We start from the raw sequence: 20,537 nt of genomic DNA, 5'->3' as shown, positions 1-20,537 counted from the left end.
GGAAGGGGCTGGGGAGGAAAGGAGGCAATTGTCCCAGGGCCTGGTAATTCAAAAAGGCCAGGAGCTCTCTGCTGCTACCACTGCTACTACTGGGCCCCTTTGAATTGACACTGGAACACCACTCTGTGCAGCTCTGAGGGATGGGGATCATTCCACGTTCTGGGTGCTGCTGACTGCTGGCTGCTCCCAGCTTCGGGCCTTCTGCCTGAGGCCCCACTTCCTCTGGGAGGAGCTGGTTCCCCACACCTTGCCCTGGGGTATGTGGTGGCTGTTGGCTCCGCTGATTAGTCTAGCTCCCGTTCATTAATTAAGACATGACAAGTGGTTGCTTTTGTGCTGAGTTCACTGCACTTATAATCACCATTCACCACTTCTACTCAACCTGAGATCAGCTACGAAGTACTGTAAAGAATTGCCAGGTTTCAGATCACGATCTAGATTCTGTATAGTACTGCACAAAAGACTTCTGTCAATAGCAGGAAGAAGCCATCAGACCCAATAGAAAAGCATCTGCTGAGACTGATATAACTTCTTCCTGCCTGGGCCCTGCCTTCTACCTCCTTAATAGATATTACTAATTTTGTTCAGAGGAGCATAGAATTTAAATACGTAAAATGAGGCTCTGTAGGCATTAGTAGCCAATGGAATTTCATGGAAAGAGCAAGGTATAATAAGAGGACACCAAAAATCACCGTTGGGTATAGTTGCCGGAAAGTGGTATAAAAAGGAACTACTAAACAACTTCCTATGCCAACTTGCTTCCTTTATCTATGTTAAAAGTTACAGCCATATATGGACTTTTCACTTTAACTTATCACTATCTATCTAGATGAAAAATTCCAAGCATGTGCATGCTAACTAGGGATGTTAATGGTTAACCGGTGAGCCTCACCATTAAGGGTGAGTTTTACAGGTTATGGTTAACAGGTATGGACTGGAGCAGCCCTATGGGGGTGGGTGGGTGAGGGAGGCGATCCAACACATTGAAGTGCCAAATGACTTTCTGACCTTCATAATTCTCCATATATTTGAAGAAAAAGTACATAATAAATGTTCTGATACTACAGTAAAATTAATATTTTTTAAAAAATATATGTGCACCTGAATTCTACTTGGCAGTACTTTTACAATCTATTTTGCCCACAGACAGCCTTTTGATTGACTACCAGTTTACCTTCAGCTTATTACAAGAAGATGATCGCCACCACACTGCCATAAACTTTATAGCAAACCCTGAACAGGTGAGAAATGTAATTAATCAACCCTAATGTAGTTTTCTTCCAACAGAGGATATCAACGTTTCTGTCGTCTTTGATTGTGATTTTAGCTCTGCCAAGCATCTGTCAGTTATCTGGGGATATCCAAATCCTATTGACATCACTGTCTTCCTTTGACTTTTATGCAAGACCTATTTTTAAGCTTCTTTAACTTTCTGAAAAGCAGTCATTTTAGAGGAGCAATCTAAATATATACAATGTTATCCTCTTACGACCTGACTGCTGGAAAACACAGGTATAGCACATAATCTTATCAATCGCTACTGGATTGGGCTGTTTAGGGCATTCATTTTAGATACCTTTCTAGTTAGAGCAGGTTTGGGGGAAGGAGGGCTGAGCCTTGTTGCCTGGAGTCAGACTAGTTGGAGTTGTGCTTCCCTTTCCTTGTCCCTGGCAGAGGAAATAGCAGCACAAAATGACTTTTCTGTAGGTCAGTGCCTCTGACCCAAAAAAGATCCCCCACACCTGGGCTAGAGGCTTACGGCATTGTGGCAAAATATGCAGTCTTGGCTGACTAAGCCAGACTTTTCTTAGGAAAGAAGAAAAAAATAACAGAGATAGGAAGAGAAGAAATAAGGTGGGGGAAGGAAAATAGCACATATGGGGAGACTGTCAGGGGGCTATGACAAAGCTTCACATCCCAAGTATTATTTGAGATGCCTTTGGAGATGGTAGAGATGGTATTGGCATTAGGCCTCTCACTGGCCGGGTTTGGTCCAGACCTTTCTCTGAATTAGGATGAAATTAGGGTTCTAGGAGGAGGGAAAGGAGAGTGGTATCTGTGATGGTGATAATTGCTCCAATTGCTAACGTTTTGTGGTGATATATCCATCCCTTGGCTTAGTTTTTTGACACCATTTTGAGCTTATTGATTTTTGTTTCCCAATTTTCTTGTTTACAGTAAATTTAGCATGGTCCTTGAATTCTATTAATAGGCCTTTAATGCGGACGAATCTAGACCATCTTGCTTGTGCACCTTTCTCTTAAACATTTCTTATTATTGTTTTTTGTGACTTTTTATGAACTTACACTTGCTTTTTACTGCTGATTACTATTAGAGTAAATTTCTAGCCTAATTATTACACCAGTTCACAAGTGAACAATATTTTTTTGTGATTTTCTGAGATCATTCCTGTTACAAGAGATTTGTATAAAGTTGAGTTACATTTTAATGCGAGTGCCTTCATGACCTAAAATGGAGAATTCTCAGTAGATGATCATTAAGATGATGCAGCACATAGATTATATAATAAGAAGACAGTCTTGTGTTTAGCGTGTCCTTTGCCACATATGGCTCACCTACACTGCCCTGCAGTTTGGAGTACGGGTGCATGAATATAAGTCTTGTGGATGCTATGGGTACAAACTAAAGGGTTCCTTCTATGTATGAATGTAGTCCTGCTTGAAGAGGACTACACTACGAGCCTTTTAAGTTCACACCCACTGTGTCCACACGGGGGAGTTACAGCACAGCTCTTTGGTGCACACTGCACACTTCAGTACTCCAAATTACAGGGCAGTGTAAACATAGCCTCTGTGTAATAGGAACATATTTTCTTATGGTTTTCCTACTTCTCATGATTTTCAGTTTCACTTTATGATGCTGGAAAAGAGGCACAAAATAGCTCTAAATATATTGTAATATAAAAACTATCTAAAGGACAGCAAGAGACTATTCAGAAATTTTCTGAGTCAGAACAAAATTTCAAAATGAATGAGCGAATGCCCCTAATGCCCTATGGACATCAAGGCTACGTCTACCCTGCAGCACTATTTCGGGATACCAGAGGTATCCCAAAATAACTATCCTGTGTCTTAATAGCAAGCCTGTTATTTCGAAATATAACGGACTCACTATGCCAACGTCCTTGTAAACCTCACTCCGTGAGGAGTAAGGGATGTTTCAGAAGAGCAGGTTATTTCAAAATTTAGCCCTGTGTAGATTGCGCCAAATTATGAAATAAGCTATGCAATTTGTGTAGTTGATTTTGAGTTATGGATGCAGTGTAGACACACCTCAATTTTGGCTAGCGCATTGAGGCTGTGAGGTTGTAGTCACAGTGAATCTTGTCTGGCTCTGATTTAAAAGAATTGAATGCATATATTTTGGGTGGTTGTATCTTAAAAATGAAATAAAGTGTATTGTGTTCCTGATATTCTGTGAATATGCTTTATTGTTAGTTTAAACTTTAAAGATTGAGTTCCTTGATTTGTGGTGATTATGTTCCCCCCAAATTAATTTAAACAACTTTTTCTCAAAGTTAGGTGTGTATGTGAGTCAGCAAACATTTTCTAAAAATGAAGGCTTCTATAGTCTTCATCGTGTACCAAAGAAAGTTATGGAAACGCACTAACTGGGATCATTTTACTATAGACTGGATGAAATAGATTAGAATAACTTGTACTGAAAAAATGTTTATTACCAAGACAAGAAATTCTTATGAATATGTTATTCAAATATAGGCTGCAGTTTTTAGTTTTCTAAAATTAGTTAGTGTTTCTTGACTTGGATTGCAATATAAAATAAGATCAATGATGAAAGTTGTATCTCAGTTTCATGTCCTGCATATGGGAGCTTTTCTCTTGTCTTTACTGGGTCAAGAGAAAACACTGTTTGAGTTTATAGTACATATGTGAAAAAGAGGGAGAAATTAAAAGTTTTATTTAATTATGTACAAATTAGAAGCACATTCAGTATGTTAGGCAATTTGTTTCTGTTATATTTTGTTAATTTTAATGTCACCTTTTCTTTATATCTAGTCAAACAAAAATTTGGATATATCTATTAATGCATCAAACAACTTTAACCTCAATATCACATGGTCTATTGGTTCTACAGGTAAGGAAGCATTTTGGCGTGATGTCTTTCTCCCATATATAGTCTCAGGAACTGTTCCTTTAAGCTTTTTTAACATAATTGTCTTCTTTGTTGCTAATTCCAGTAATAAAATTTTATAAAATGTATTCTTTTGCTATTATCATTATGCTATTATTAATAATATTACTTAAAATTCAGATAATAATTTGTAATCTGAACAAAGCTTCATTAATATGTTAACTTTCTCTTCTATTCAATTAAAATTACTTTGGTTGCAAAAGCTTGTACTCTATTTAAATTTTTAAAATGGCAGTGTTATGAAATGCTGTGATTTTAATTAAGATAAATTACTTCCTAAACTACTGGGGAGACTGAGATTTTAATTTCTTTGTTTCAGTGCTCAAGCTAAAAATTTAATTATTAACCTTAACATTGATATCAAACAATAAAATTCATCTGTGAATGCTGATAAAAGGAGCTGCTTATCTGTTTTTTCCCCAAACTTTCAACCCTATTATGCCTTTTGCTTTAATAAAGAGGAAGAAAAGCTTTATTTAGGAAGTTTCCATGAATTGGTTCTTTTGACTTTCTGAAATATATCCAAGGAGATACACAATTTTTGAAAAAAGCATAAAAGTATGCCTTTAAAGATAGTTTAAGAACTTACATATTCGCCAGAATTTTTGCATTTATTGAATATAATAGTATTATGGGAGGTCTTATGCTTGGTTAGCAAATTCTGTTTTTTTCCATGATCATCCTTTTACTTTGCTAAGTCAAAAATACCCTGATCAAATAGAATTGGTGAGATGCCCTATGGTTTACAATAAAGGATATATAGTTATCTGGTTTATTATTCAAGTTTCTAAGAGCAGTTGAAACACTACTGCAATATCTTAAAATATAGCAAATTCACTTTCCACACTTTAGTAACCTATGAATTTTTATTGAAATGGGATGTAAATTACTAGAGGAAACTGAATTAGCTGTGTAGTTAACTGGGATAAGCTTGCTATAAAATTCATATAAAAGTACATCTTCCATCAATTTTATGGATCATTCATAATCTTTCAAAATTGGCTTAGGAGTCTGTGTGAATTTTCTCTGTGTGTATCATGTACTTGTATGTATAATGTATAATAGATAATGTATAGAAAAAAACTGATAAAAGAATTCTAAGGTTGCAATGTTAAGCACTCTGAAGTAAAGTAAAATTGCAGTAGCCTGAGCAAATTAACTTGGGCTTCTTTTATGATAATTTAATATTTATTTTTATTTTTAGCAGGAACAATATCTGGAGAAGAGATTCCTGTTGTTTCTAAGACTAATATCAAAGAATATAGAGATAGCTTTTCTTGTGAAAAATTCAACTTTAGGAGTAACCCAAACATCACTTTCTATGTATATGTCAGCAATTTTTCCTGGCCAATCAAAATACAGGTTAGTTGTACATATTAAGACATTTACTATGCCTGATGATTGAGAGGTTTTGTTTTGTTACTTAAATGAGTATTTCCACTGCTACAGAGAATGCACAAATGATTCTTAAGTATATAATATATTTTCCAGGGTATAATTTGTTGTATATATTTATTCTTTCTGGAAACTGGAGTACCTCCAAATGACTAATGACTTACTCCTGTTTATATATGTTACATAAATTATGACATTTATACTGAGGGCTATTTTGTTTACAAATGTTTGTTCAAAATGAATGAGATTTTTAATTCTCAGTTGTACCCTCAAGGTAAAAATTAGTGCATAACAATAATATAATGTTCTGAATAGATTTTTATAAACCATTAGCTTTCTTATTTAATTTTAATTGGGTAATGTTTTAGTTTCTGTGCTGTACTAAAATGTGGCAGTTTTTCTAGTTGTATAAATGTTGTTATAGCAGTGCTGATCCCAGGACATTAGCAAGATAAGACTGGTGAGGAAGTATCTTCTAATGAATAACTTCTGTTAGTGAGAGACATAAAACTTTTGAATACACAAAAGTATATTAAGTTAAAATTCATTCTTTCTTTTGGGTCTTAACCAAGTGAGGTGTTTAATACTCTGAATTTCTAGTCATCCCAGTAGGAACTGATGTCACTGAGTCTCTTACAGAGAATCATAGCATACTAGAACTGAAAGGGACCTTGAGAGATCATCAAGTCCAGTCCCCTGCTCTCATGACACGACCAAGCCCTCATGGATGTCTGTGTAGCCTGCTCTTAAATATCTCCAGTGAGGGAGAGTCAACAACCTCTCAGGCAATTTATTCCAGTGTTTAGCCACTCTGACAGGAAGTTTTTCCCAATGTCCAACCTAAACATCCCTTGCTGCAATTTAAGCCCACCGATTCTTGTCCTATCATCAGAGGCCAAGGAGAACAATTTTCCCAGTGACACCCTTTAGATACCTGAAAACCACTATCATGTCCACTCTCAGTCTTCTCTTTTCCAAACTAAACAAGCCCAATTCCTTCAGCCTTTCATCATAGCTCATGTTTTCTAGACCTTTAATTATTTTGTTGCTCTTCTCTGCACCTTCTCCAATTTCTCCACATCTTTCTTGAAATGTGGTGCCCAGAACTGCACACAATACTCCAATTGAGGCCTAATAAGTGCAGAGTAGAGCAGAAGAATGACATGACTGGGTCCTCTGTAAGGTGACTGATTCTTCCACAGTTGTATTGTTTCAGGGATCTTTTTTAGCTTTCACTCATACAGGTGCATTTGAGATTACCGAGCACCTGATCCCATCTCATAGAGATATCTGGATTAAAGGATTGTTTTAAATTGGTAAAATCACATATGTACTTTCCAAGTCTCTTGTGGTTACTTAATCAGTTCATAACAGGTCCATCTGTCTTTTCTGTCAGAAATCCTTCATAATAGAACTCTTAAATAATATAATGTATGTACAAGTCATCTGGTCGTTACTTCTCTCATACTGCAAGAGCTGAGGATACCTCAATCACTCTTCTAAGAAACACATAGTTAACAAAGACATATTTCTGTAATGTTCACTTCTTACCATGCCAGTTTGCCATGAACTCTACCTGAAGATCTGCGCTCTCACAGGGGACGTAGAACCATACAATTTTGAGGGAAGAAGAAACCAAAAGACAAAATCAATACCTGAAAATGCCTGATCATCTCATCCATGTTGTGCCCTAAGAATTCAGCACATTGATGTAAGAGGGAATGAAAACCACCAACTTCTGCAATCGCTGATATGACCATATCAAACCGGGCTGCCACTTGACTTATAAATGAATGTGCAGACCGTATTTTTAAGTGCAAGTTGAACCTCTCTAGTTTGGAACCCTCAGGACCTGATCAGTTCTGAACAAGAGAATTTTCTGGACCACAGGAGATCAATACTGTCTAGCAGCAATATTGCCTAGCAGCAGCACTTCCACTGCTTACGAGGCGGCTAGAGGACATTTGGTAAATTAGAGCTAAATAACAGCATCAAACACTGAGAACTAGGACTGGTGGCTATAAACAATCTTTATGGGACCACGGGAAACTTGGCCATACCCATGAAAAGTGGATATCTGGCTAACTAAAATCATTCTGGATGACAGATGTTTCCGGATGAATGAGTTCTGAATTAGAGAGGTGCAGTGTGTAGCACTATGGACTGATAGATAACATGTTAGTATACATTAACAACTGAGCATCTGGGAAAATTACCCTAGTTGGAGATGCTCTTGAAGTGAATAAGTCCCCCTCAAACTGTCTTTTCTTCTCTAAGCCCTGGTCTACCTTAGGGTCTTATTCCAAAATAACCTCCTATGTTCAATTGATAAGCACATTATTTCGGAATAACAGGTCATGGAATTCAAACTCTGTACTTCTGCTTTTCATCAGGAATAATGCTAATTCTGAAATAACGTTAGTGTAGATGCTCTGGTGCCGCTAATTTGAACTTACGGGCCTCCAGGTGGCCTCCTGCAGCTCTGCAAAGTGTTTCCTGGGGGTCTAAGTGTGAGGTAGTACATCCACATTAATCCTGCCTCAGACTAATTTCAAGGCTTCCCCGTATTTGGGACATGCAATTTCAAATTTGTTAAATCAGGAGTTCATAAGTCAAATATAGTGATTTTGAAATAATTTCCCAGTGTAGACATGGCTTGAGTACATGTTCGTATATTTTCCTTTCTTGGGGTGTGTCTAGACTACAGGTTTTGTTGACAAAAGTGGACTTCTGTCGACAAAACTATGCCTGCGTCTACACTACCGCCGAGTTTTGTCAACATTACATTGACAGAACTTGGCAGTTTTGTTGATGGCGGTAAACCTCATTCTATGAAGAATAACGCCTTTAGTCAATAGAGTTCTGTCGACAGAAGGCGTTATTGCATCTACACTGTCCTTTGCTTCTACACTCTCATGTCGACAAAGTGGCTTGCTTTATCGACAGAACTGGATGTAGTCTAGATGCTCTTTGTCAACAGAAGCTTCGTCGACAGTATCTGTCGACAAAACCTCTGTTGACAAAAGCTTATAGTCTAGACGTACCCTTGGAATGCATGCACCCCATGTGCTCAAGCTCTTTTTTTTCGGGGGAGGGGGGAAGAGGGAGTGGACAGCAAGTGATTGTTGAAGCTGCACCTGTAACCTAGTTGTCCTGACTCTTGCTCAGTGTGTGACTAACCCTTTGTACTATTAGTGGTTGTTGTGAAATTTAGTGTTGGTGAGTTATAGTATTTAGTCTTTATGCCCTTTATTATAGAAAACAAACAAAAAATCCCAATAGTTTCTTAATATCTCAACTGTGACTTTCCCAGTACCATGTACAGATCTGGTGGGCTGAAGTCTTCTGTGTTTAAAATCTGCCCATCCTGTGATGCAGTGTTGCTCCTAAAGGATGGTAATATAAAGTGCCAATTCCTGTTGGCAGAAGGGAGCCCTATTAAGGATGTTAAGTATCAGTTAATTTACTAGTCGAGTAGTTGATGGAATTTCCATGGACTACTCAACTAGTCATTAGGAAGGGCGCTTAAAGCGCTCACTTCCGGCTCAGGCTGCATCTGAGCACAGCTCCCAGCTGCCACTCTGCACTCTTAAAAGGACAGAGGGGAGCCGGTGTGCAAAGATGCCAGCTGGTCTCCCACCGGGTCCCAGGACAACCCTCATGCTGCCACTCTGCATTTTTAAAAGGGACACAGCAGCGGCAACCACCCCCCGACCCCTCTCACGCTGCTACTCTGCATTTTTTAAAGGGATGCAGCAGTGGCAGCAGGTTTGTACTGAGACAGACAAGCAGACAGGCTGCTGCTGTGTCCCTTTTAAAAATGCAGAGTGGCAGCATGAGGAGGTCGGGGGGGCTGGCTGCTACTCCTGGGTCCTCTTTAAAAATGCAGAGTGGCAGCGTGAAGGTTGTCCTGAGACCCAGTAGGGGACCAGAGAATGAGCCTGCTCTTTGCACACTGGCTCCTCTCTGTCCCTTTAAGAGTGCAGGGTGGGGAGTGATTTAGTAGTCGATAGTGCTACCCGTAAGCTCCTGCTTATCGGGTAGTCAACTACTTGATTGCTCCTTCACATTCTTAAGCCCTGTACTTCTATGGGGCAGAGACTTAGGTCACCCTCTCCAGTTCTAGCAAGAAAAGGCAGAGATCCCCTCATCTTGTGTCTCTTTTAGTGTGCACAAGGTTACCATTTCCCCCAGGAGAACCATCATATTTAAGCTAGTGGAATAATTCTTTAAAAGTATGTAGGGGCAGGTACTCTTCCCTCCACAATTGCAATCCAAGGTGCTAGTGAGAGATGTCTCCTTTGTCGGGTGGGCAGCTCACCAGCTATAAGGACTCTGAACTCCTCAAGAGGCTAGCCTATACATAAATGTTCTAGAATGGAGAGCTAATCAGTTGATTTGTGCAGTGTTCCTTCTAATATTAGGAGAGCTTAACTGCTGTGATCATGACAGACTTCACAAAGCAATGTTTTATAACAGCAGTGAGGGAGATTCAAGATCTAGCTCTTGGCATTTATGCCTTCTGTTAGGGGGCACAAGGACACTTTGCACACAGGCATTGCCCCAATGGCTACTTCTGGACAAAAGAATCAATAGGGTGCCTATGCATCAAAATGTGAATATATCTTGATACAAATCTCAAAAAATTGCATGGTACATAACCATTTCCTTAATTTTTGAAGGAAGTAAATGCAGGATAATTCACCTATCACCTGAAAGAAATCATAGATTTTCATTTCATGTCTGATAAGTCAATAAAAATGCTCATAGGTAACTAACTGACTCTCAAGTATCAGAGGGGTAGCTGTGTTAGTCTGGATCTGCAAAAGCGACAAGGAGTCCTGTAGCACCTTATAGACTAACAGATGTATTGGAGCATAAGCTTTCGTGGATGCATGCATCTGACGAAGTGGGTCTTTGCCCATGAAAGCTTATGCTCCAATATATCTGTTAGTCTATAAGGTGCTACAGGACTCCTTGTAACTGACTCTCATTATTTTGAAAAAAGGCTCTTAGAAACTATAGGTATTCTGATATACCTTACCAGAGTTATTTTCCAGGATTTGGACAGTACCTTTGCTGTTTTCATGCAAATGGGCATATCCATCTGTGTGTGTGTGTGTGTGTGTGTGTGTGTGTGTGTGTGTATAGATACATATAGAGATACATATATAAATAAAAAAAAAATTTCCTGTGGGATGACAGAATGACATCATCACGTCATCTGCATCCACATGCCACTACTGCCACCACTCGCCTCTGTCATCAGCCACTTGCTGTGGCCAGCCTTGGCGCTTTCCCCATTTGCTGCTCCAGCTCCAGCTCCAGCTCCAGCTCCAGCTCCAGCTCCAGCTCCCACTTCATACCCTGGGGGGTTGCGCTGCGCGGGCGGAGCTGCTGGAGCTGGTTCCCCTCTGCCATCCGAGCCCAACGCCCTCCCCAGCCATGTCCCCTCCGCCACACTGGGTCTCCCCCACCATCCAAGTCTTCTAATATAGGTATAACAAAATGTTTCCTTCAGTCTACAAGCAGTAAGTCACTTACACATCTGTGGCTTTGCCAATGGTTCATAGTGATTCTGCAGTGAATCTCTGGAAGAATATGCCATCACATCCTTTATTTTGTAAGTCATTGTGTACAGTATTAATGAACCCAAGCAGAGTTAGTGTCTGAAATCAATTTCCTGTCCTATTCATATGTCTTTAAACAGCAAAAACAAAAAGTCTTTAAGAAGTGACAAGACTGAGATGGGTAGGTGTGTTAGACTATATCTTTAAAAAAAAGAGGAGTCCTGTGGCACCTTCAGGAGCAACAAATTTATTTTAGCATAAGCTTTTGTGAGTAAAAACCATGTTGTCAGCTGCATCCTTTAAGAAATGAGTTACTGAATCCAGCCTTTGCTTTTCTAATACGTGCATTCAAGAAATAAACTTGCTGAGAGCAGCATATTAGGATTACACTGCAAATGAGCATGGCCTTTCCAAAATAAAATTAATCATTAAAATAAACCCTGTCAAAATCACCTAGAATGGTACTGGTCAAAGGTGAAACTCAGACTTCATTAGGCTTTGTTATTAATACTTGCACTCATGTGCTGGCCCAGTGATCACAGAGCAAGCAAAGAAGCTTATCTTCCGGAACATAAATTGTTATCAATGAAGTCATTAATTAATTGTCCTATGGGGCATGGTGAATCAAGTTGTACCCCCCTGATGTTTTTATAGGTAATGTAGTGTAACCTTCAAATGCCACATCCAGTTCTATGAATTGAGACCACTGTGCATAGCTGTTGCCAACTTGTATTTCAAACCAATGGTGAAAAATAAGCACTCTGAAAGACCATGACATCCCAGACAACTCCCTGATAATATAAGGCTTATGTTACTAAAAGACATAAGACCTAAGAATGGCTTGTCTGGAGTTTAAAAAACAATTTAATTCTTATCATTTGAATTTGCCCCTTTTTTATTTCTCAATCATCAAATTTTATTGTCTAATCACGGACTTCCTATCATTAACTTATATTTATGGCCAACATTTGTCCTCTTATGCATGTAGGATTCCTATTGACTGCCTTGGGAGTTCTGTGGTGTATTACAGGTCAAAATTTGTCCAGGATAAAAATTTAAATAAAAGACGAAGAGCATGATTGGTTATTTTTACCACTTTTCAAGCAGATTACTTAATATGTACAAGAAAGATCTGCAATAAAGTTCAGCATGTATTGGTCTTAATCCTTATGCATGACTCCGCACACAACATAAAAATGAATGTTCTAGCATTAATAATCCAGAGAAACGCTTGTATGCCTTCTGGGATTAAAATATAACCAACAACAACAAGCATATCTTCTGGTAGGCTTCTTCTAGCTAGTAATTTGCTGGCATCGTCTCTTTCTTATCCTGAGGTTGCCACATAAAATTTTACTGTGTAGGATTTTCAGAGGTCATGCACTAGAGGTGTCAGAATTATTAGATTTGCTTTATAGCAAATGGTTCGCAAGAATCAGATATTTTTTTTAACATTTTAAGCAACTTGCTTGCTGATATTAGTCTGGATGATTCAGAAAAAACACAAAATCTTCACTCTGGTACTGGAATTTGAAGGTTGCAACTTTTATTGAAATACAGTAACTCTCAGTCCATTGCTAAATTGCAGCCATTGATGAATGTAATAAGTAATCATAAAGCCTGAAGGTACCCATCACCCATCATTTATCTAGGACCCTAAGGAAATGAAATCTAAAGCTACAATTCCCAAACCACATTAGTTTTATAGAGAAATATCTATCACCTTGTGGGAAGCTGTATACACAGGCAAGACAGTAAGGTTTCCTTTTGTGTTCTGTCTTATTACTCCCAATGACCCTTGGCACAATCTGCATGTGTTTTATGGTAAAGAAGACTATAGTAACCAGAGTTGTCTGCAAGGATTTTCCACTACAGGAGATGTCAATAAGTAATTTGATCACTGCCTGCAGTGTAACAAAAAAACACATGTAATCCTGAACAAAAGTCCATAAACATTGGCCATGTTGTCCAGTAAATCTGTCCATTCGGCGTCCATTCTTTCTTTGTGATTATTGCCAGGCAGTAACTTTGCTGACTCCTGATTAGTTGCTCTCTGCTATCTTGTCAGAACTACCTATACTACTTCTTCGAGGCTATCCGTATGGGTGCTCCACCTTAGTTGTTTGGGCGCCCTTGCGCGCCCAGCCAGAAGTGCTTTAGCTAGGCTGTTTGTTCATGCGCAGCAATCCTGATGCACAAGAAGCTAATGTGCATGCGCAAACCCCAATCCCCTTAGTTCCTTCTCTGCTGCCCCCGGTGCTGGTTGGAACCCGCAGTGCACTCTGCATTGAGCTCCTAATTTAGATAGATAGCTTTCATCTTAGATTTTTAGTCAGGTTTAGCTTTAAAATCATTATCTTTTACCGGCAGAAGAGAAAAAAAAAGATTTTTTTCTTCGTGGCAAACGGTGGGACCGCAAATAAGCAGAGGATCTTCGCCTGCTGCTTTTTCCCCTTGCAGAGATCATCCCACACAGGCTCCCCCTACCATCTTTTAAAAATCTTTTAAATCTTTTTAACCTTTTAATGTTTTACAGGTTTTTACTATTTTATTCATGGATTCATCAGCCTGGGGATATCATCCACAAAAGTCCTCCTCACACTTCCCCCTGCCATCTCGGGCATACACATCAGCAGCCAGCAAGCAGAGGCTACCTATCTGCCACTTATATTTTTTCCCGCCCAGATGGGCCTTCAATTCTCTCTGCTGCCTGAGGGGGGAACACAGAGTACCTCAGGGCGTTCTTCACAGAGCCCTGATTTCCGGAACAAATACAGTGAGGCAGCTATTTTGCTTGAACAGCAATCTGACCAGACTTAATCTCTAGCATTTTTCTGCATCCTTGCTTACCCTCTTACAGCAGCCATGTTAGATAAGGCGGCAGAAGCTGCCTCAGCTGTGAGTTCTGCAACCTCTAAACAATCTGAGGGTAAATGCAGATGTTAGTAGGGAATTCCATTCACTAACGATTGCAAGCCAGTTCCGTCCCCTCTGGACAAGGGCTTGTCAGGGCTGCAATCACCCACTGCACCCCGAGGGTCTCAAGACCTGACTTCAGTGCCGAAACAGGCTAGCAAGCCTAAACCCCTGGCAGCACAAAAACTCAAGGCAGCTATTGCATCTCCTGCGCAGACCTCATGTTCTGCCTTTGATAAAAATAGTGGGTTGACTAAAGCTCCACGCTTGAATCTGCCAGCATGTGTGCCCACCCGGTGCCCTGGCAAGGCAAAAGGCTCACAACCACAGTACTCCCTGCCACCTATGCCTCAAACTTATTCTTTTACATCTACGGACATCTAAAGGCTACCCCAGTACCCACTACTCTGCTTTTCAATACTGACACCTCTCTGACACTTGCCAGGTTCTCTCCAGCAAATATAACAGTTCCTTCATATAGTGAGGAGGAAGCTGTATCTCTTTCAAACGCTGTCTCACCCAGGCATTCCTCCCCTAGCAAGAGGATACCTCTGCCACAACCAATGATTCCTCGGTGGCACTCCAGCCAGTTGCTACTGCCTCCCATACCCATGCCATCCTCTTAATCATACTAGGACCCCTGGGCATCTCTAAGAACACATCAGCAGCAGCTGCAATACCAGCACGCTAGTCACACTCACTCGAGACACACTTCGGTGACCTCCCTAGATGTGTCCAGGGACCAACCTGACTTCGATCATCCCTTTAGTGATGACGATTCCAATGTCTCATCATACCTGCCAACTCAGCTCTCCTCCTCTCGTCCAGAGGATGCCCTCATGCCACCACCTCCCTCAGTTGGCGATGATTCCAGGGCTTTTTAGGACTGTTTTAGAAGGATGGCTGGTTAGAAATCTCATTAACAACACAGACTGACACCCAACATAAGCTTACCAGCATCCTGCAGGCTGTACCATCAGTAAAATTAGCACTTACCCATGGACCCTGCCCTCATGGATCCTGCTAAACCCCTGTGGCAAACACCAGCCACCATCTCTCGCCAGTGGACAGAAAATATTGTGTCTCCTCTAAGGGTACAGAGTTTGTCTTCACACACCCTCCTGCCAACTCTCTCGTAGTTGACGCTGCCAACCAGAGGGCCAAACATACCTTATCAAGATCCACTCCCCCGATGGAGTGGAAACGACTTGATCTTATGGGTAGGAAAGCCTACTCATCTGCCTCCCTCTAGCTACTCATTTCCAATTATATGGATATGCTGGCAAAATACACACATCACATTTTTTAACACCTTTATTAAGTATGTGTCAGAACACAAAAGGGAGCAGTTTAAAGCCAACACAAATGAGGACTCCCTAACAGCTTACAGGCCTCCCTTGATTCTGCTGACACTGCCGCTCGTTCCCTTGCAAATGTGGTAGTAATGAGGAGAGCATCCTGGCTCCGTTTATTTGGCTTTCCGAAAGAGGTTCAGACAAGGATCGAGGACCTCCCATTTGAGGGCCCAAAGCTTTTCAGAGTCCACCAACACTTAGTTGCACTTCCTGAAAGATTCCAGAGCCACCCTTCGCATGCTGGGCATCCAGAATCAGGTGTAGAAATTTAAACAAAATAAGGACTATACTCAGAGGTACAGACTTGCCTTCTTTACTCAACCACAAAGGCAGTATGACCAGAGAAAGTGACAACTCCAGAACAGGAGGTGACAGTCCACTAAACAGCCTACCATCACGTCCCAGCCCTCTAATGTTAGACAAACATTTTGAAGTTCAGGTTGGGGGTCGTCAAACTCCTCCCTCCCATCGTGTCCCTTCATGGCACTCCAATATCCATGCAATGCTTAGCACCTTTCTATCCCCACTGGTGCCTCATAACATCTGACAAGTGGGTGTTTGACAACATAAAAAATGGGTACTGCATACCATTCCCGTCCTTTCCAAAACCTCAACCACTCACCCTGTCCCTTTTCAGGGACCCATCTCACGAGACCATCCTGTGCCAAGAGATCGGCCACCTGCTCTCCATCAAAACAGTGGAACATGTTCTCCACAAGTACCACAACACTGGCTTTTATTCCTGCTATTTCCTCATGGAAAAGAAGTCGGGCGATGGATGCCAATCTTAGACCTTAGAGGCCTCAGTAGGCATGTACTTTCCCAACACTTCCACATGATTACTCTCTTCACGAGTATTCCCTCCCTCAACAGAGACAATTGGTTGACAACTCGACCTCCAGGACGCATATTTCCATGTGCTCATCCATCCCACACACAGGAAATACTTCAGATTTACTGAAGTGTAGGAGCATAAGCTTTCGTGGGCAAAGACCCACTTCGTCAGACGAAGACCCACTTGCATCTGACGAAGTGGGTCTTTGCCCACGAAAGCTTATGCTCCTACACTTCAGTTAGTCTATAAGGTGCCACAGGACTCCTCGTCGCTTTTTCAGATTCAGACTAACACGGCTACCCCTCTGATACTTCAGATTTACTGCGGGTGCAAACAGCTCATCTGCGCAGGCAGGGAGTGTCCATCTTCCCATATCTGGAGAGCTGCCTGATAAGAGCGGACTCCTTTGAGGAGACACAAGAAGCAGTCCATATCACTGTGTATCTCTTCCAATCCCTAGCTCTGCAAAGAAACCTCTCAAAAACCCAACTCCAACCAGTCCAGGTCCTGGAATTCAAAGGGGCTCAATTAGATTGCACCACTACCACTGTATCTCTGCCTCACCACAGGTTCCTAGCTATTCGGGAAGTTATCCAACTGCACTGCACAACTTCCCAGCTACCTGCCAGAGCATGTCTCCAGCTCCTAGGCCACATGGCAGCAGCCACTATGGTGGTGCCTCAGTCCAGATTACATATGAGGCCACTACAACATTGGCTGAGCACAGCCTCCTCAAGCTGTGCCTCTCACCATCTCAGTGCCTCTCACCATCAGAAAGTCACTCCAGTGGTGGTCGGATCCACAAAACATGTGCGCTGGGATCCACAAACTAGCCCCCTCCTTCACAATCACTACAGATGTGTCCCAAATAGGCTGAGGAGCCCACCGTGGCACCCTCACTACTCAAACCCAATTGTCAGCTGCTGAGACCACACTGCACATCAATATCCTCGAGCTCTGCGCAGTATTCTACACCGGCCGGCATTTCCAAGACCACATCTCCAATTCCATGGTGCAGATCTTTACAGACAACCAAGCTGCAATGTTTTACATCAACAGGCAGGGAGGGACCAGATCTTACCCCCTTTGTAAGAAAGCAGTCTGTCTCTAGACTTGGTGCATATCACACAATATAGACTTATTTGCCTCACACTTCGTGGGAAAGGACAACACTTCTCCTCCAACCATGAGTGGGAAATAGATCCCATCGTTTTGCACCAATTTTTTCCCAATCCTGGGGTTTCCCCCAGATAGATCTATTTGCAACCCAAGCGAACAAGAAATGTCCGCAATACTGCTCATGAGCAGACATCGGCTCACACTCCTTAGGAGATGCATTCATGATCCACTGGAGCATAGCACTCCTATGCTTTTCCACCAATACCTGTTCTCCACTGAGTGGTCAACAAGATCCAAGCAGACAAGGCCAAAGTTATCCTCTTAGCTCTGGATTGGCCCAGGCAAACCTGGTACAGTTACCAGCTTCAAATGTCATCCAGGCAGCCACAGAGTCTCCCTCAGCTTCCGCATCTCCTCACCCAGCACTGCGGGTCGCTTCCATCACCGACACCTCCTCACTCTCCAGCTCCAGGCATGATTTCTCAGAGGCTCACTCCACCCGTATCACAATGCACAAACCAAGTCCAAGAAATTCTTCTCAATATCCGCAGAACATCTGCTTGAAAATCTTACCTGTACAAATGGAGATGCTTCTCTGCTTGGTCCCAAACAAACGGCCTCGATGCAGCCTCAGCTCCACTTCCTGAGATCCTGCAATATAGCATGGAACATAAGAACTCGAGCCTCTCCCTGAGCTCCCTTAAAATCCAACTCGCTGCAGTCAGAGCTCTACATCAACCAATAGACAATACATCAGCGTTCACACATCCTATAACTAAAAGGTTTCTCAAAGGGCTGCAAAACACCTACCCTTCTGTCAAACCACTGGTTCCTACCTGGGACCTCAATCTCATTCTTAGTGACTTAAGAAGAGAGCCCTTCAAACCAATGGCAACATGCTCGCTCCTCTACCTCTCCACGAAGGTGGCCTTTCGGGTGGTCATAATATCTGCCAGATGGGTGAGAGAAATTGCAGCCCTCATGATGAACCCAGCTTTTACAGTCTTCCATAAAGAGAAGGTGGTACTTAGGCCTCACCTGAAATTCTTGCCAAAGGTCGTCTCCTCATTCCACTGCAATGAGCCTATCAACTTACCTGTCTTTTTTTCCCTAACCCCATGACAACGAGACACAGGCAACTCTTCATCTGCAGGGCCATCTCATTCTGCATAGGTAGAACTCCACAAATCTGCAAAACCAACAGATTGTTTATTTTGACTGCGCAACCATCTCTGGGGCTACCTATCTCCTCTCGGAGACTCTCCAAATGGATAGAGGAATGCGTAAGACTGGCTTACTCAGCCTTTGGCAAAGATCCACCTGCACAATTCTTTGAGCACTCCACCGGAGCCACGGCTGCATCAACCGCATATATCCAGGGCATCCCCCTAGTAGATATTTGCAAATCAGTTACCTGGTCATCCACCCATACTTTTGCAACCCACTATGTGCTTGACACATACCCTTTTAGGGGAATCCTATTCAGCCATTTCATCCTGATGGCTCTCCATACAGACATTATACCGACCAAAGCACCCACCTCCAGTGTACACACAGCGTTATAGCCACCTAAGGTGGAGCACCCACAGGGACAGCCTTGAAGAAGAGAGGTTACTCACTCTCTGCAGTAATTAAAGTTCTTCAAGATGGGGTGCTCCACCACCTGCCCTACTTCCCCTCTGCTTTGGGGCATCTTCTCACGTGCCTACCGGGGCAGAGAAGGAACTGAGGGGATCAGGGTTTATGCATGCGCAAACAGCCTAGCTAAAGTACTGCTATAGAAATCTTCTGGCTGGACGTGCAGGATCGCCCAAACACCTAAGGTGGAACACCCAAAAGGACACCCATCTCAAAGAACTTCAGTAACTGCAGAAGGTGAGTAACCCTGTCTTCTCCACATTCATTGTGGAAGCAATTAGGAACCTCTGCAGGACCTATGCCACAAGAGCTACAGTTCTCCCCATCAGGAACCAATAATGAATGCTAGTGTTATGGTGGCAGCCCAAGTTCCAGTGGAGATAGGCACTGCCATATATATCAAATTACACGGTCTTCATTGTGTGACTGCTTACCCAATGTTTTCAGCATTTGAGGGTGAAAGCACCAGTTCTTCTTTGGTAGTCCACATGGATGCTCCACTGTAGATGACAGGCTCATCCCCGCCACAGGTCGGAGATTCTTTAGCCGTGGTTTAGCTGGACCGTGCATGCGTGGGGGCATCGCGTGCCTTTTGCGCCATTTCTGAGTGTGCGCACGGTCTGGCTCCTGCCAGTTCCTCCTAACTGTTCACAGTCGCAGGCGGAGTGAACTCCTTCTCCTCAATCTGACAAGAAAATATTTAGAAATCTGTAAATAGTTGGTCAAGCGTTAGTTGTTAGCTATAGTTAGTCGTTCTTTACACTACTTTACAATACTCTTCCAATTAAAAAAAAAAACTTTTCTCCTCTGTTTTTCTCTTTCTGTTAGGATTACTAGTTAGTTATAGTTATCAGAATGCCGGGGTCTACCGGATTAAAGAAATGTTCCTCATGCCGTGAGGCAATGCCAGCCTCAGATGGCCATGACAGCTGTATCAAGTGCTTGGGTGATGGTCATATCCCTCAGAAGTGCCAGAACTGCTCCAAGCTCATGGCGTGGGCAAGACGAGACCCCAAAATGCACCTGAAGATGCTGCTGTTTAATAAGGCTCTTCAACCATCTGAACTTGAGCTTTCCGGAGCCTCTAAGACTGCAAGAAAGCCAGCAACGACCCATAGGATAAGCATGGGCGACAAGCCAGGTACATCTGGCTCCTCTTCCAGCATCCAGGCTTGAATGCATAAGACGAGCTGTACAGTCTCGGAGCCGAGCCCGTCTTTGCATTGAGAAGTGGCACCGCTATCAGAAAGGCCTCCAAGGGCCGATTCGGTGCCTGCACCAACAAAATTAAAGCCATCGGCACCGAGCAGACAGGCACCGAAGGAGCGCCTGTTGACAGTAGTTCAGGCACTGAGACCATTGACTTGGGCACCGCCCTTGAGTCCCTCGCCATCCTCTTCCTCGGTGCCTAGTCCCATGGCACCGGTGCCAATGGCACCAGGCCCACCAGCACTGATGACAAGATCTTCAATACCTCGGGTGTCAGCTACATCGGCACCGACGCACACAGCACCGGCACCTTCCATGCCACTCTCT

General features: G+C 42.3%; 1 protein-coding gene across 4 annotated transcripts in view; it reads left to right on the top strand.

The window, feature by feature from the left end:
• Positions 1-20,537, top strand: part of ATRNL1 (attractin like 1) — a 999,362-nt gene that overhangs the window by 470,842 nt on the left and 507,983 nt on the right. For 3 of the 4 annotated variants that reach the window (XR_012905692.2, XM_075935410.2, XM_075935406.2), the window contains exons 22-24: positions 1,147-1,241; positions 4,038-4,116; positions 5,378-5,535. Coding sequence is in view for 3 of the 4 variants with exons in the window: in XM_075935410.2 (XP_075791525.2) it covers positions 1,147-1,241; positions 4,038-4,116; positions 5,378-5,535 (332 nt within the window). In the remaining variant the exon portion in view is untranslated. The remainder of the gene's footprint in view (positions 1-1,146; positions 1,242-4,037; positions 4,117-5,377; positions 5,536-20,537) is intronic. The other variant, XM_075935409.2, reaches the window with a different exon arrangement.

Source organism: Pelodiscus sinensis, chromosome 8, assembly GCF_052426305.1.
Source record: "Pelodiscus sinensis isolate ZL-2025 chromosome 8, ASM5242630v1, whole genome shotgun sequence".
In the NCBI taxonomy this organism is placed as follows: Eukaryota; Metazoa; Chordata; order Testudines; family Trionychidae; genus Pelodiscus; species Pelodiscus sinensis.
This window is presented reverse-complemented; position numbering and strand designations above follow the sequence as displayed.